General features: G+C 39.1%; 1 protein-coding gene across 1 annotated transcript in view; it reads left to right on the forward strand.

The window, feature by feature from the left end:
• LOC131233785 (uncharacterized) overlaps positions 1 to 17,356 on the forward strand; it is a 154,061-nt gene that overhangs the window by 22,191 nt on the left and 114,514 nt on the right. The window contains exons 4-12 of the mRNA XM_058230575.1: positions 75 to 148; positions 235 to 390; positions 580 to 700; positions 937 to 992; positions 6,374 to 6,428; positions 6,533 to 6,589; positions 6,719 to 6,820; positions 8,635 to 8,715; positions 8,842 to 8,894. Of these exons, the coding sequence (XP_058086558.1) occupies positions 75 to 148; positions 235 to 390; positions 580 to 700; positions 937 to 992; positions 6,374 to 6,428; positions 6,533 to 6,589; positions 6,719 to 6,820; positions 8,635 to 8,715; positions 8,842 to 8,894 (755 nt within the window). The remainder of the gene's footprint in view (positions 1 to 74; positions 149 to 234; positions 391 to 579; positions 701 to 936; positions 993 to 6,373; positions 6,429 to 6,532; positions 6,590 to 6,718; positions 6,821 to 8,634; positions 8,716 to 8,841; positions 8,895 to 17,356) is intronic.

A 17,356-nucleotide genomic window follows, 5' to 3' on the forward strand; every position in this document is an offset into this window, starting at 1 on the left:
TGAGTTTTTTGTTTGCGTGGTTTCTTTATGGAAGGAGACACCCTATTTTATCCGTCCCGTGCATTATATCTCAGGATAATGTGGCTCAGGCACTTGGTATCTGCCTCCGGCTCCTTGAAAATAACCGTTCTTCTGACAGTGTGCGCAAGTAAGTTAAAGAGGAAAATGATTCTGAAATGGAGTGAACTTTTTATTTATTCACTGTTTCCTAAAAGATTTGAATCTTTGATCTAGTACTGCCGCAGCGACCTTCAGGCAAGCAGTTGCCTTGATTTTTGATCATGTTGTTTGTGCTGAGTCACTCCCTGCTGGTAAAGTGGTTTCTGGAAATCATGTCTCTCGAACCAGCTCTATCACCGATGAAGTTAGTCGCAGGATCAACCGTTCGATGTACGTAATTTTGTCCAGTTACTTTTCTATGTATTTGTATTTAACACACATGCATCCATGTTTGCACCAGTGGATGGATGCTGTGTGGCATGCACGTGTTTGTTTGTTTGTGCATGGTGTGCCTGACATGTTACCCTAATAGACTCAATATCACAATTAATCTCCCTATCTTGATTGCCTTGATTAAAGGTCCTTGGAGGGTGACTTTGTATCGGAAAGGTTATCTGCATTGCGGGAAGGACTAACTAAAGCGGGAAAACTTGGTCTCCGACTGCTTGAAGACCTGACAGCTCTTGCTGCAGGTGGATCTGTATGTGCTAAATAGAAGCAAATAGCATGTTAACTTACAGACTCTATATCCTATTTCTCGTCCATCCGGAGTCTTCCTCAATAGCATTCATATTCTGTGATACCATTAAAAATATTACTCGTTTTGTTTATCATTCCCTCGGCAGCAATTTTATCAAAGATGATGCCAGTTTTTGATAACCATGTTGCTTTTTTGACTTTTTCACTGATGGATGTGAATTTATATATGCTTACCAGGCGATCTTGTTGCGAGTCACTTATCTCCATCGGACATTTGCACTTGATATACTTGAGTGAGCACTCTTTTATTTATTTATTTATTATATATATATATACATAAAATTTTAGCATAGAGAGTGAGCACTCTTATCTGCTTCACTTGTATTAATTTTCAGTAGTTGGGAGTTTGAGATCATCTTTATTCTGCTTGCTTTGTTGTTGGCTATATTGGTTTATTTTTTGTCCTGTCATGCATTTCTGTTGCTATTTTGAACACCCAAAGATTATAACTGTCATACTTATAGTAATCTGTTTTAACACTTTTGTTGCCTTAAAATTGCATGCTTTGGTTATGTCCTGTGAACAATGATCCTTGAATCATGGGCATAATGGAAACTATTAGTGATCTTTTCTCAGTTTATCACTTCACACTTTTTCTTTTTCAATTTTTTTTTTTTTTCCCCAAGATCACTGCATAATTTCTCATAGTGAGAACTGTATGTTGGGTTGCAAAGAACTGACAGAGAGGACTCTAGTTGGGCTGGAGTATAGATATTACATTTCCTTTAAATATTCCACTTGTGGAGTGAAATTCTCATATCTAATGTACCATTGAAGAAAATCTCATATATAGACTTGACTGTTGAATGTCTTCAATATCATGTTTTGAATTTCTAATTTTTAATGGGTTTGAATGATTTTAGACAGACCTGGCTGCATCTTAGTGCCAATATGTGTCATTTTGTTTAGTTGCTCCTCAGATAATGGAAACAGCACTTCTGTACCAATGTGGTGAAAGTGGTTTCTTAAGGAAGTGGTTAATCCTTCTGTTTTGTCACTTAACCATCTAATTTATGAAAGTTTCATGGTTCAACTCTTTCCTTCTTTCAGCCTAATCAAACATAATTCCGCCAATTCACCTTCCATCCTCTGTGACAATTGTGAATGGCAAACCCACAATAACTTGGGTTCCTTTTTGTTGGTAAGAACACAAGTTAATGTTTGTTGAAGACATTGGTACTGCTAAAATTTGTAGTCATTATCTTGATTCATTCATGATTTTTTCTTCTCATCTGTGAAGGCCCAAGAAGCCTGCACCCTACTCGTGGGCTTCTCCCTTCACTATTTGCCAACATTCATGAATAAGATTCCTCCCAGCAGAAAGCTAGGGATGGGGGAAAACTCTTACCAAACCCGATATCAAGCCTCCTCTTATGCTACTATCCGATTCCCTTCCAGAAGTCCTGCATACTTTAGAGCAATGGTTGGTCAGCCTCTTACTGCCATTGAATTTATGATATACCAATCTGGAACTGTCTCTATATTCGTCTATGAAGCACCTAGGACCAATATGTTGTTATTGGAGAACGTATCAGCTAGCTCCAAAATGGTATGTACCGTCATATTGGCTGATATGTGCTACATTCCACTTGTATCGATATGAATTTTGATTGATTTAGGAGTTTGGACCATACCATCAATACAGGCGCTGTATGTGGAATCTGATCGGTTCCTGCCATTATGTCATGCATAAGATGGGCCGGACCATCACCTGCTATGGAGATCAGGCTGATCCACATTAGGTGGGCCATACCTTTAATGCTTGCAACTGACAAACCCACAATCATTTAGTTGTCTTTTTTATTGGTAAGACCATTATCAAATGTTTGTTGAAGACATTGCTACTGATAAAATTTGTATTCCTTTTTCCGCAAAGGCATGAAGAAGCCTGCAGAAATACTCGAGGGCTATTCCCTTCACCTATTTGCTAACATTTAGGATTCCTCTCAGTAGAAAGCTAGGAATGGGGGAAACTGCTAATACCAAACCCAATCTCAATCAGCCTCTTATGCTACCATCAGATTGATCCACCTTAGGGACCAGGCCATCCATGCAGCCACAAAATCATAGCCAAAGATTGCACCCACCAGTCAGTGAGACCAGCAGGCATCAAATGGGTTGCCGCCTTTCAATCAAAAGAGTAGTACTCCGACCTATGACGGATGAATGACAATGGTCTCAACTGATTCAAAGTTACGTCACTTCGAAAGAATCGTCATTAATCAATCGTGTATTGGACGCACAATCCCTTGAAGTAAAGGGTTAGCGAGCGCAAAAGCTTCTTATTGCCACTGAATTCATTATAGACCAATCTACTGTCTCTATGTTCATCTATGAGGACCAAGGTATTAAAAAATGGCTACCTAAAGGCCACTACATAATGGTGATGGTGGTAACCATTTTGGGTTACAGGGCCGTAACAGCCATTAATGGCCCGTTACAAGGCTGAAACAGTTTTTTTTTTTTTGAACAAAAGAGAGGGCAGTAATGGCCATTACGGCTCGTATCCTAATGTAACTGCCACTGTTACCTCTATGGAATACCTTGATGAGGATCAATGTGTTTGCTGTCATTGGAGAATGTCTCAACCAGCACTAGACTGGTACAACTGCTCGTATCAGTATGAATTTTGACTATATTAGGACTATATCAGTGATATATAGAAACGCATTCTATATTTCTAATGGTATTTGAAGAAGAAAAAGATCACATACAGTTGCTGCATGTGAAACTTAAATATACAGTTCCTGCGAATGTGTCATGTGTGTAGGACTTACCAGTCATGCAAAAGACGGGCTACACCATCACCTGCTGTGAAAATCAGGCGGGGCCATACCTCTATGCTGAGTTAGACATTGGCTGTCCATGATTTTGACAGTTTAGCCTGGAGGATGAGTGACCAACCTGATTTGTTGGCCCAGGTAACCTTCATGGTGGGTCCCTCCTTTTGTGCAGCTCAAATGTCCCAAACGCATGGCATGTTCCTGTGAAAGGCATGCTTGTGCGTGCGTGCATCCGTGCGTGTGTGTTTTAAATGAGAAAACTATTATGAAAAAGTGGAGGGGTAACTGTCTTTGCATATTAGAAATCCTCATCTCTAATCACAAGCCCCCAAGCACCTCTTGGTCTTCTGAAGCCAGAATGTCCAAGCAGTTGCAATGGATAAGTCGGTGGAGCTCCAACCTGTTCATTCTCTATAATTCTCCTTCATATTTCCCATATCCTGAAGTGGAATAGCTAGCAATCCCACCCTTGCTTGAACAACAAAGAAACAGAACTAAATTGTGGGGAGTTGGATGTGCATGATGTTACTAGTCATATGTGATCTGCACCAGTCAACTTATTGTAACAAAGCATCATCACTCTTACCATTAAAGAGTGGTGTGCTTCATTTGGGGAGATTAGAGCCTAGTTGGAGGGTCTTAAGCAAGTGGCAGTGAAGAGGGTTCTTAGTGACATAGAGTAAGTGAGATGAGGGAAATAGGGGTTGGATTCTAAGGGAGTTTTTAGGGATTTTGGTCTGGGGTTTAGAGGAATATGTGCAAATTGAGGGGTAGATGGAAAAGGACGGGTGCTATTTTCTGTGAGGAATTAGATGCCGGATAGCGAAGGTCCCCCTTCATCTCCCAGATCCATTTCGATTTCTTCAACAGATTTAACATCAGCGGGTGCACCCCGGCCTCTACCTCCTCTATGCTCGCATCTTGGCATGGGTTCAAGTTGGGCAAAATTAGATCCCGGGTGTGGAGAATGTCTATTCTCGCCATTTGGTGGGCGGTTTGGAAGGAGAGGAACGACAGATGCTTCAACAACTCTCAGTCCTCGCCGCAAATCGTGGGTTCTAAGGCGAAAAAATTATTAATAGAATGGGCGGCTAATGTTCCTAGTCTTAAGGATTTTAATTTTTTGTTTTTAGGCTTGTAGCCTTGGTTCTGCTACCTCAGCAGCCTCCTTTTGTTCTCTTCTTCTTTTTAATATATTACCGTTGCTTTAAAAAAAAAAATTAGGTGAGATTTTGGGGAGATTTATTGGTTGGAAATGGAGCATCTGTGAGTTGAGGGGACATTATATGGTGGGGCAGGTAAGGGGATTCTAGTTGGAGACTATTCTGAAGACTTGGGAATGAATTTGGTGTGAAGTATAGGTTTTTGGAGTAAATATTATACGAACAATGGGGAATCATGCTGGATAGATATTTGGGATAAATGGAATCCTAGTGACCTTTTCTCTTCCAAGTCCTTTTTGCAAGGATTGATGGCCTCTACCATGGTCGTTTCTAGAGCCTAGGCAAAAGAGGAAGGTTGATGTCCAGTTGGTAGCTGATCATGAACTTTCTGATCTACTTATTAGAAGCCAACCTATATTGCTGGTAGGCTGGCTAAGTTGACAACGACAACGATGGTGACTACAGTGATGGCAGTGGGTGTTTACCCTCTGATGCAGGACAATTAACCACTTGCTCTAAAAGCTCGAACTGTTAGAGTATGACGAATTAATCCCTTTATCTTATAGCCCAGGCCCCACATCTCATGGGTTTTAGGACCTCGGCCGAACCCTCTTCGTGAACTCCAAATCACATGGGCCGCCCACCCCGAGTGTGTCCCCGCATCCCACGGGCTACCCCACTCGAGCCCGATGTGAAATGCGCATTAATCACCCCTGGTGAGGAGTCTCGAACACGAGACCTCCTCCGTGGGTTGCACTCACCCCGAGTGTGCCCCTGCATCCCACAAGCGACCCCACTTGTGCCCAGTGTGAAAATGCTCCTGCATTAATCACCCTCGGTGAGGAGTCTCGAACCTGAGACCTCCCGCTCTGATACCAATTTGATGCAGGATAATTAACCACTTGCTCTAAAAGCTCGAACTGTTAGAGTATGGCGAATTAATCCCTTTATCTCATAGCTCAGGCCCCACATCTCATGGGTTTTAGGACCTCGGCCGAACCCCCTTCGTGAACTCCAAATCACATGGGTCGCCCACCCCGAGTGTCCCCGCATCCCACAGGCTACCCCACTCGAGCCCGATGTGAAATGCGCATTAATCACCCCTGGTGAGGAGTCTCGAACACGAGACCTCCTCCATGGGCCGCACCCACCCCGAGTGTGCCCCTGCATCCCACTAGCGACCCCACTCGTGCCCAGTGTGAAAATGCTCCTGCATTACCCTCATTTACTTGTTTAGACTTCATTCATCTCTTTGATGGTTGCTAGTTTTGCTTGGACGGCTACATCTGCAATACTCTTATGCTTGATCATCTTCTAAGATTAGCAAACCCAGAGTTTGCCACTTCCTCTTCACATTCACCCTTTGTTGACACATTATTCATTCCTTACTGATCTTTGTATTCAATGTTTCTCATATGTTTTTTCACCATTTTCTTGTCTTGTATTTCTTGAGAAAATTGCTTAGGTTTTCATTATCTTTTGGATCCTATGCTTTTCCTAATTTTGCTTCTGAATTTAGGTCATTAGGAAGCTTGTTATTTATTCTAAAATGATACTAGAAAGGGCATTATTAAGTAGATATGTGGTTATTCTGACACTAAAAATTGTACATTCATTTTGATGGATTTGTTTACTTAGTAGTTCTGGTGCCTGGTAACCTGCCTACAGGTTCATTCTCTCCCATTATGTCGCTGTCTTCAGAACCTTGGTTTCATATGAACAGGTGTGTGACTCGAATGGATTTAGTTCTGATTGATAATATCCTTTGTTGGTTCGGTAATAGTATCAGATATTTACAGTTGCCATGGCTTTCCTGGCACACATCAGGTCTTACGCCACCAGATATGTTCACTTCTTATGACATCACTTCGTACCAATGTTGAGGTAATTCCATATAGTTCTGAATTAGATGGTTAGAAAAATTTGATCAAATGGGGCATCTGATGCTTTGTGGCTAGAAGATTCCTGTAACATGTTCCTATTATCATTTATTATTTTTTCATGTGAAATCAGCTTGAAGGTGAAGCAGGAGAGCCTTCTTTCCGTCGCTTGGTGTTGCGATCAGTTGCACATGTTATCAGGCTTTATAGTTTATCCCTGGTCACTGAATGCGAGGTATGTTCCTTATCTTTTTTCCTTACCATAATTCCATTGATATATGCTTAGTTGAAAAGTTCCATCATCCAAGTCAACATTAAAATTCATCTCACTGCTTGGAATATGGGAAGTTCATCAGGTGAAATAAATGTGGATTAATATAGCATGCTTGTAGGAGACGAAGCTGAAAGGACCAAAAGTCCAACATATGGGCAACGGCTACAATTTGTGGTATATGGGAAGGATAAAACTACGGATAGGGTAGGGATAATTTTAAATAAAGATTTGAAGGATGTAATGGTGAAGGTTACAGAGAACGGGTGATAGACTAATGACTGTTAAACTGGTTTTAGAAGAGGAGATAATTAATGGTGTTGGTGCATATTCACTTAAGGTAGGATAGCAAAAAAAAAGTTGATATTAGCTTTCAAAAAAAGAAAAAAAGAAAAAAAAAGGTAGGATAATAATGTACTTTTTTGGGAATTAGGTTAAGAGGAATGTATTAAAAGTCAGTTTTGGGTAGCGTTGGATTAGCTAATACAAAGATTAGTAAAAGGGTATTTACAAGTGGAGACTTAAATGGACCTGTTTGCTCAGATGTTGCTAGGTATGACAGTCGCACTATGAAGCTTTTGGATAGGGTGGTGGAGCAAAGACTAGGACAAGCGACTTGGGTATCAGAAATCAATATTGCTTCATGCGGGGGAGATCAATATTCGAACCAACTTTTCTACCTTGATCATCATTAATCACTATCATCATCTAAGCCTTATCCCTAACTTAGATCATCCAACCAACTTTTCTATGCAGATATTAGTGGTGCAAAGTACAGAGAAGATAAAGAATTTACGCATGGTTTTGTTTCTAATTTATTTTTGAAATGCAACGGAAGTTTTATAAGAATGTACGAAAGAGGATACACAAATCTATGGATGATGAGAGATTGTCTGACTGATACAACCAGGTCTCCTCTCCCCAACTGTCCTTAAAAGCACTAAAAGTCTTAAACTAGAAATAGTGTTTTTTGTATTGCAAATATTAGCGGAAATTCTAATACTTTTGGTATTGCTGGTTAGCAGTATAAAAATTTGGGGGAGTACAAAAATTACTTGGTATTGATTATATTGTCGTCAATATCAGCCAATATATCACGATAGAGTGAAGATTCATGTTGCAATAATTCCTCTTCTCTGGTTAGATGGTCTGTATACCTTACATTCAAAGAAATGGCATCATTCCATAAAGAAAAAGATTGTCATCTTTTTTAACCCCCAAGTTAACTACTAGTCTGTCTGACAAGACTTTAGTTAATGTAAATTCTTGACAGTTGTCATAAAAGCTTTATACAACAAACAGTCGTGTACAGAGAAACTGTATCATGTGCACTTGGGAACGAATTTAATTGGTTCTCTTGTTCTTTTTTGCATTGTACCACAATAATTGAATCTTCTTGGTTGGCATGGACACTGAACGATGCTATCCTTGTGTAGTATTCTGGTTGTTAGTTTCTAACCTAAGTGTTGCTGCCTGAATTGATTCCACCCCCACACCCCCGCCCCCGAATTTAATTGCTTCTCTTGTTCTTTTTTGCATTGTACCACAATAATTGAATCTTCTTGGTTGGCATGGACACTGAACGATGCTATCCTTGTGTAGAATTCTGGTTGTTAGTTTCCAACCTAAGTGTTGCTGCCTGAATTGATTCCACACCCCCCCCCCCCCCCTCTTTTTTTTGATCTTTTGCCCGCAACTCCTTTTATTTCTCTTGTATACTAACCTCTGATATGTGAACACTCACTAGCACTTCTAATAAGAAAGTCTGTGGGTTGCAGGTTTTTCTCAGTATGTTGGTAAAGGTTACTTCCCTTGATTTGCCTCTGTGGCATCGTATTCTTGTTCTTGAAGTGTTGAGGGTAAGAGTAGCAACCCAATGAATTTCAGTATGTCTAGCTCTTTGTATTAAAATTGAACTGTTGATTCAATTACGGAGCGATAGTATGAATGGCCAACATATGATTGAATGTCCCATTGTTTGACAGGGCTTTTGTGTGGAGGTACGCACTATGCGTCTTCTTTTCCAGAATTTTGACATGTAAGTTTCTTTTATTTAATCTGTTTTTCGTATCTTTGTGGTATTTTTTGGTTATGCATTACTCTATTCCAAGGTATTACGTAACGGTATTGTCTAGCTTGATGGCTGATATGATATGCTGTATCAACCAAATACGGCCCTGTACCGGCCAATATGGCCCTGTAATGGCCCCATTTTTTGGGAGAAAACTAAAAGATTATTGGTAAAATTCTAAAAAATGTGAGGATCCTAAGTGTGTATTTCTGGTTGGTATGGACACGTATTTGGTGTGACAGGCCATTCTTTGGTAAGAATGTTGTCTGTCAGGTATTGGAAGCTTGACCTTCTGAAAGTTGACCAAAAGGTCCCTAATCAAACACAAATCAACTAGGATTTGATGGATTAGGGTCTTTTACATTTAAACACAACAACAAAAAACAATGGAAAACGAAAAAAAAATTGTGATGTTGTACCCCTTCTTCCGATTAGTGCTCAGTGTATCGTTCTCGTTACATGTATTGTTGACTGAGGGGTACAATCAGGAGATGCTAAAAGACACATATTTACATATTTAAGAATAAAAAAATTGCAAAAAAGAACCATACATAATAAGTTTCCATCAAATAGGGGCCTAAAGCATGTGCTGTCATAAAAAAATCAGTGCAATAGTAAATCCATCGATCCATACATACATACATACACGTCTAACCATCCATCCATCTATGTAAGCATGCATACACACGAACATACACATACACACACATACACACACACACACACACACACATCACCATGGTCCATTCGTGCATGCATGCACACATACATATATATGTACGCACACATGCATGATCCATCCATCCTTCTATCGAATCATCCATCCATCCATCTATACATCTATCCAAGCATACTTCCATCCATCCATGCATAAATATACTAATACGTCCATCCATCCATGCATACATTACATACATACGCACGCACATACATGATCCATCCATCCATCCATCAACCCATGCATGCATACGTACATACTCACTAACACACGTACATGAACGTGGCCCATCTATCCATATATGCACACACACGTGCATTTATCATACAATCATACATTCATGGAAGCAATAATTTTTGAAAATGGAAAAGTAAATTTTAAAACTTTTTAATGGAAAAATACATCCATGCATTGGACCCATCAATCATGAACATGCAGTCAAAAAATCAAAGAAAACAAATATATAAGAGAATTAACTTGAAATCATTTTTTTTGAAATTAAACAATTATTTTTAATTATTTTTCAAATATTTAAATAAATAATTATTTTTTTTTCTGAAAAATCAAAATAACTACATGAGTTGGCCACCTCTCATCTGTGTATAAAAAATTGGGCCATCAATTACTTAATTGAGACGAGAAAGTGTGAAAAAAATAGGATTTTCTCATTCCCCCCCAATTTCTCCCAATTCCGATTCTTAAATATTTGGATATTCAACCCAAATCCCATGTCCATGCATGAAAATCATGCATAAACATGGATTTGAAGTGAAATCCATGAGAAAATGAAAGGAAAAAATGGATCATTCTTCTAGAAGGTTATCAGTCTCTTCGTTTTTCACCTTGATTTGCTCTCCACTTTATCCGTCTGAGGCATCTTTTCCTTTCTTTCAGTGGTCATATGGATACCCCCCCCCAAAAAAAAAAGGTTTTGGTCTTTGTGTGGAGGTTTATTATCATGGTAGTCTTTTGGTCTATTTGGGAAGCTCATAATAGGCGGTGCTTTCACAATGATAACCGGGGTGTGGAGGATGTTATTAGGAAGATAAAATCGCTTGTTTTGGATTGGGCATACTAAATGCGGCTTTGGCTACTAATTTATCTTCTTCTTTTTTTGCCTTTTCTTGCTTTTTCCCTTTGTATTCTTTTCTCGCTCATGGCGAGTTTTCTAATAAAGTGTTGTTATCTCTCAGAAAAAGAAAATTTAAGGAAAAAACTAATAGAATGCAACATTTTATACCTTCTTGGTTCTGACCCATTGAGCTTTTGATATGTGATTTCTCCCCCAAATGGGAGATTTGATCCACAAGGGATGGAGATGAGGTGCCGAAATCCACCACCCACTTAGATCTGGAAAAAAAAATGAAAAAATTTCAATTTTTTTTTGTTTTTTTTGCTGCAAATTTCTATTGAATGTACAAATGTTGTTGAAATAAAGGGAGTCTACTTGTATCGATGATACAAATCACTTCTGTAATTTATTCACACGAGAATCTGGTGATATCTTGGTGATATTTCTGGTTATCAGTACATGGTGATATTTCGCTAATATGTGGAAAAACAGCAACTTCCTGTGGAATCGGTATCCCTGAATTATTGATATTGATAATATCGTGGATGATATCGATATTATCGGCGATACTTGTAATATTGCTTATGATATTTCCCAAAATGGTCCACTCTGCTTCACTTCATCAAATCCCACTCAAATTTGTGTTTTGACTTTCTATCATTAAAAAGGCCTAGATCTACTTTAAAATTGGTTTCTAAGCTTCCTTCATGGTTGAAATGAATAAAGAAGTGGAAAAATGAGAGAACAATTGAAAATAAAAGCTTTCATAATGGGCACATCGGCCTGTATTGGCTTTCTGATGGTGCCTATACGGGGTGTATCAGCTGATACAGGCCAATGTGGCCCTTTTTTATATGGACCAATTCACCCCCGTATTGCATAACGGGGTTATGCGGGCAACTGTTTGCTTCAAGTAATGGCTGACAAGGTCATAAAATAACCGTCTTCTAATACATTGCTTGCAGTTTTTTTACATTTATCTCCAATATGAAATGTGAATTAACTTTCTGCATTTATGTTGCTGATTTGATAATGATCCACTTGGTAACTCAATATAATTGTAAACTTAATGCTATTAGGAGTTTCTGTATTTGCTTTCAAAATTATTGTCTAGTTGGAACTAATCTAAAAGCATGTGACTCTTGATCCTCAAGATAATTTTTTGTCAATATATTTCATCCCTCATTCATTCCTAGCCTTAACCCCTTTAAAGCAGGATTTGGAGATGTTTCTTTTAATGATTGCTTCCTTTATTATGTGTTTTCTTTCTGTTGGTGTATACAGATTAGTGTACACCTCCGGTATATACAACAGCTTACTGTACACCTGCGGTGTATACCGATTTATGTACACGTGGAGTATCATATATGACTAGGATTGGGATTAGATTAGATCCTCAAATCCCGTTTTTACCTTTATCTTAAGTCTTCTCTTGTAAGTCATATTCTCTCCTTGTAATTTTTTTCTTCAAATACAATATTGAGAAGGGAAATATGTCAGTTCCTCATCTCATGTTCTCATCTCCTGCTATCTATCTTTCATTATTCTCTTGATTTCACATGGTGTCAGAGCTTTTCTGATCCAAACCCTTTTCTACTTTTCTTCTCCCCAATCTTCAAAATTGAAAGCCTTTCATCAGTCCCTGTTGAACCTATAAGATGGTGAAAGAGAGAAGTTTTTTCCATCACCAGCCTACAGATGCAACTCTAAAGCATCATTGATTCAATTGGGAAGAGATTTCTCCACTGGCTGATCCCTCTGGTAGAAGCATCCACAACAAGTCAAGGCTGCAAATCATACCAGAGGAGCCTTCATTAATCTTGAACAATACCGGATTCAAGTTCCGACAGGTTTTTTGTCTTCCAACCTGCTTGGAAAACTCTCTAAAGTCACTGAATTCTATCTTCCAGCATTATATTTGAGTCAGAACCCCTCCAGTATCATCGGATACCCATTATGGTACCAGTTTTGTCAATGGATCTGAGTAAGGATCTCTCCATTGTTGCCAGAATTGAGAAAAGCAATCTTTGATGTCACCAGATCCACTAGATCTGAGTCGGAAACCATCCATCGTTGCCAGAATCTGCCTCCAGGACCACCTGTTGTCACTGGTACTGTCATGTGGACCACCTATTGGCGTGGGATCTGACGTGTGGTCCTTTGACAGACTCTTGATTTGCTTCCTTGACCACCTGCTGCTGCTGAGTCTATCTTACGTGCCTCCATTCATTGTTGAATCAGGCCTCTAAACCACCTGGATCATCAACTACCATCAGACCTGTTCTTCGGACCAGTTGTTGCTGGCAGATCTAATGTGCAGTCCTCCGTCAGTCACTCGATCAGACTCTAGAATCATCCGACTGCACACATTATTATCCCCAAGGATTTTTTTAATTATTATTCTCTAAAAGAAAGATAATAAACACACCCAGATTTCTTTTGGACAAATGGGTAGCCCTAGTCTTATAATTACTTTAGTAAAACTAGATGGCACGGATTAGTGGTCCTAGACAACCCGAATGTATATTGGAGTACGGAAGAGATTGAGGTACATTATAGGAACCAAGAAACGACCCAATCCTGATGATCCCACATATGATGAATGGGAAATTGAAAACCGACTTGTGATGCCTTTGTTGCTAAATTCCATGCAACCAAACATTAGTCCTAGGCTCTATCTTGAAAACCGTTAAGGATGTATGGGATAAGTCACCAAGATGTATTCTTGTCAAGAAGACTTGGCCTACCTTTGTCAACTTCACACACAGATAAACAATCTCGAACAAGGAGATGGAATCGTAGAAGAGTACTTTCCTCACTTGAACAAAAAATGGGAATAATTGGATAACTCTCAAGCAACTATTCTAGAACTGGAAGATATGAAAATCAAATACATCAACTCATAATCTTTAAGTTTCTCATTGGTCTTTGTTCGGACTTCGAACTTCAATGTATACAACTTCTTGGGAGAGAATTTCTTCCTACCCTTGAATCCGTATATAAGTACATATGCATGGAGGCTAGACAATGGAATGCCTCTTACGCCATCATTCTAGAATGGTTAACCCTGACCACAAACTCCAAAAATGCTAAGGGGGAATGAATTGGATGGAGAAAAATATTTTGTAAATCATGGTATAGATTTTCAATCCTTGTGCCCTTACACGCCACAACAAAATGGAGTGGCTGAATTTAAAAATCGGCATTTACTGGAGTTCAACCCAATCTTTACTAATAGGCATGTCATTACCATAAAACATATTGGGATGAAGCTCTTCTATTTGCTACCTACATAATCAATTAGACACTGAGCAATGTTCTCAAAGGCAAACTACCCATCACAAGTCTAGTGACCTCATGAGTCTATTTATCCTACTTCCAAAAGTGTTTGGGTGCACTTGCTTTTTCCATATTCTTGAGCCATCTCACTCCAAGCTAGGACCACAATCAATAAAACGTGTGTTAATAAGATACTCAAACTCTTAGAAATGTACAAATGATTTTGTCCTGTAAATCAGAAAAGATATGTTTATATGGATGTGTCATTCTTTGTAGACATGCCTTATTTCATTTCATAAGGGCGTTCTTGGTTTTTCAATTACGACGGTAAATGGTTGTAAATGGCTAATGATTATTTAGTCTTGTAACTGTGTGGTGACATCACTTACATTTGACTGCGATGATGATTTTGCTACATTGTTTGTTTCACCCAGAAATCACAGTAAAAGTGCTAGTTTTATAATGTGAAAATGTAATGATTACAATTTACTTTACCTACTTCTTTTATAAGTGTATTTGACTCTTGATTTATGGGCCATTACTTCTATTTAATGGGCCATTACTTCTATTTAAACAAACACCTATAAATGATAATGATGGCTCATTTACCTTGCATTTATAGGAAATCGAAAAACTAAACAAACCCTAAGACAATACACATACTCTTGCACCTCTTTGACTTCTTGTCATTGACGAGTCTTATATCGAAGAGGTACCAAGCCACACTCCAACCAATGAACTCAAGGTCTACTCGTAGGGAAAGAAAATTCCTACTCTTCCCTAACACCGCCACTCTTCTACATTGGAACTAGAACAAGTGGATATCCTAGTTGCCCTTCGCAAAGTAACTCAGTCTTGTACACATCATCCCATTGATAACCTTGTCGCTTGTAAATCTCTCCTTTCCATTAATCATATACCTTTTGTCTATATCATTGTATCTATTCCAACCAAGGCGTGCTATATTAGTAATGGTGGTTGTATTGGTTGTTGCTGTTATGTTCCTTGTGACTCCCGCACATTCCATTTCAACATACCGACTCAAGAAACTTTTGTGTCCTATCATGTCATTCACATCCTGTCATTCTCAAGAAAAAAATAATATTGTTTGATTAGCTCCCTTAAAATGTTATCATGGACCCCTTTAGTTAGGGGAGTTATTTAAAGCAGAAGTTTGGCAATGTCAAGTGTGTGCTTGGTGAATTTGTGAGTGTAGAAATACTTACCTTAATAATATTAGAAAAAAACTTAATAAAAACTCACCAGTCAAAACCAAAATGAAAATATGTTTTGTTGTGGTTGCTTGACCTCCATGTTCTCGTCATCATCCGATTGCGGTTGTGGAATAGGTGTTGCATATCCATGATAACTAGAGCCAGAGGGAAAGAGTAGGTCACAAAAACCTGAGAATGACTAATCCTCACTAGGCATTTGCTGGGTCTACCTTGATCTCGAATAAGATATCTACCAACAGAAGACAAATAGCCGTGTTGCTACTCGTACTCATATTGCTAAGAGTGAGATTATGATGATGAATAACTCGAATTTGGATCTGGATATCTGTATCCATATGGAACATTTTGAGGACTTTAACATGATGTGGCCCAACAAACTCCGTATATTGCCATTGGTTGTATCCATATTCATATCCTTACTATCTATAACTGTAAGCCATCTGATGTCTCGGAGCTCTCGATTCCCCCCTCCTCCAGTGCCACTGGTGCTAGCTTCCCCATGATGCTCCTCCCCTCCATGGCTGTATTGTGACTTAGTACACTCATAAGTCCGGCCTTGTGTACCCTATCGATGCTCATCAGCATCTTGATTTGTAAACGACTATACAATGCGCTGAGCAACACCAGAAGTGCAACTAGTAGCAAGTGCATCATCACCATCATTGCCGCCGCCATCATTATCCGTTTTGGTATCGCCACTGGTCATACTTTTTTGCTAGGCTTGGCCTTGGATAAAATTTACCCCCCTCTTTAGGTCCAAGACAGGCATGACCCTCTTATTGTGCCACGCATATTGCTGGGTCATCCACCTCAAATTCTTCATTGTCCTCTTTTATTTGTTTCTCCATTTGCTCCAACCAAGGCAAAAATAGGTCTCATCATAAATGTTATCCAAGTTTGTTGGATAGTAGTCGGTGACATCGTCGACCATATTTGCCACCTTCTTATTATGTTGCAATCTTAGCTTCATGTCGTAGTGCATGTAGATGAGTCAATCAAACGTCCTACTTTGTAGTCAATTCCTATTCTTCAAATGGATGAGTGTAAAGCAACTCTAGCCCCCTCATAGCTAGAGGAAGAAGTTGTTTGGCTCAAAAATTTGGCCATAAATTTTTTTATAGCCTCCGCACTCTCCAAAATGCAACCACCAATCGGCCAGTTGTAGCTGATTCACTACCGTATTGTAAGAATATATCTGAAGTTGCCTTAGCAAAGTTCAAATGCCTACAATTCATTTAATGCCTTTGTTTGTGTATTTATATCAGGCTTTAATCTCTTTCTCACATTCTTCATCCCAGCACGAACCTCATCATCTTTGACAAATGATTGGGCATATATGTACTTCCCACTGCATGAAGATTGTGGAGTTGTTTCATCTCTCTTGTCAATCATCTTCTAGTAATTAGTGTAATGTGTACAATCATGACAAATGGTTAGCTGGGCTTCATCAAGCCCATGGCAGGTGCTTCATCGTATCCAACAAGACAGAGTACCCTTATTAGCAGCTCTATCAACTTAAGGATATTTGCGACCTTCTCCCAATATTTATTGTCTCTTGTGGTTGCGACAACCTCAACCAGTGTCCTTGATGTCTTCTGCCCATGTTTTGTGTTGAGCCACGCCCGAGAAGCAAGCATCTCATTTAACTCTCCTCAATGTTGGTACAAACTCTCAGGGGTTATAAAGTTGGTCACAAATCTAGTCGCCACGGGCCTAAGTAGCTTTCCCCCGTTCATGAACTTCCTCATTATGGCAACTAGTTGATTATAGTTGTAGATGAATGTTATCATTTGTCTTTCCCTTTTGACCAATGTTGCGACAGTATTCTTCTGTCCAATATCTTCTAATATGAGATTTATGCAATGTGCAACACACAATGACCATGATATATGTGGTCTCTTCACCATTAACATTCTTCTTACAGATTTGTATGCTGTTTCGTTATCGGTCACAATTTGCACCACATTCTCTCTTATCTCATCAACCATCTTATCCATTAGGGAGAAGATATAGTTGACATTTTTGTTGCACCAATGCATTGACTGACTTGTGGAACACCATTCCTTAGTGGCAGTATACCATAAAGTTGATAATGCTATGCCTGGTTAGGCTAGTGCAACCATTG

Source organism: Magnolia sinica, chromosome 18, assembly GCF_029962835.1.
Source record: "Magnolia sinica isolate HGM2019 chromosome 18, MsV1, whole genome shotgun sequence".
In the NCBI taxonomy this organism is placed as follows: Eukaryota; Viridiplantae; Streptophyta; class Magnoliopsida; order Magnoliales; family Magnoliaceae; genus Magnolia; species Magnolia sinica.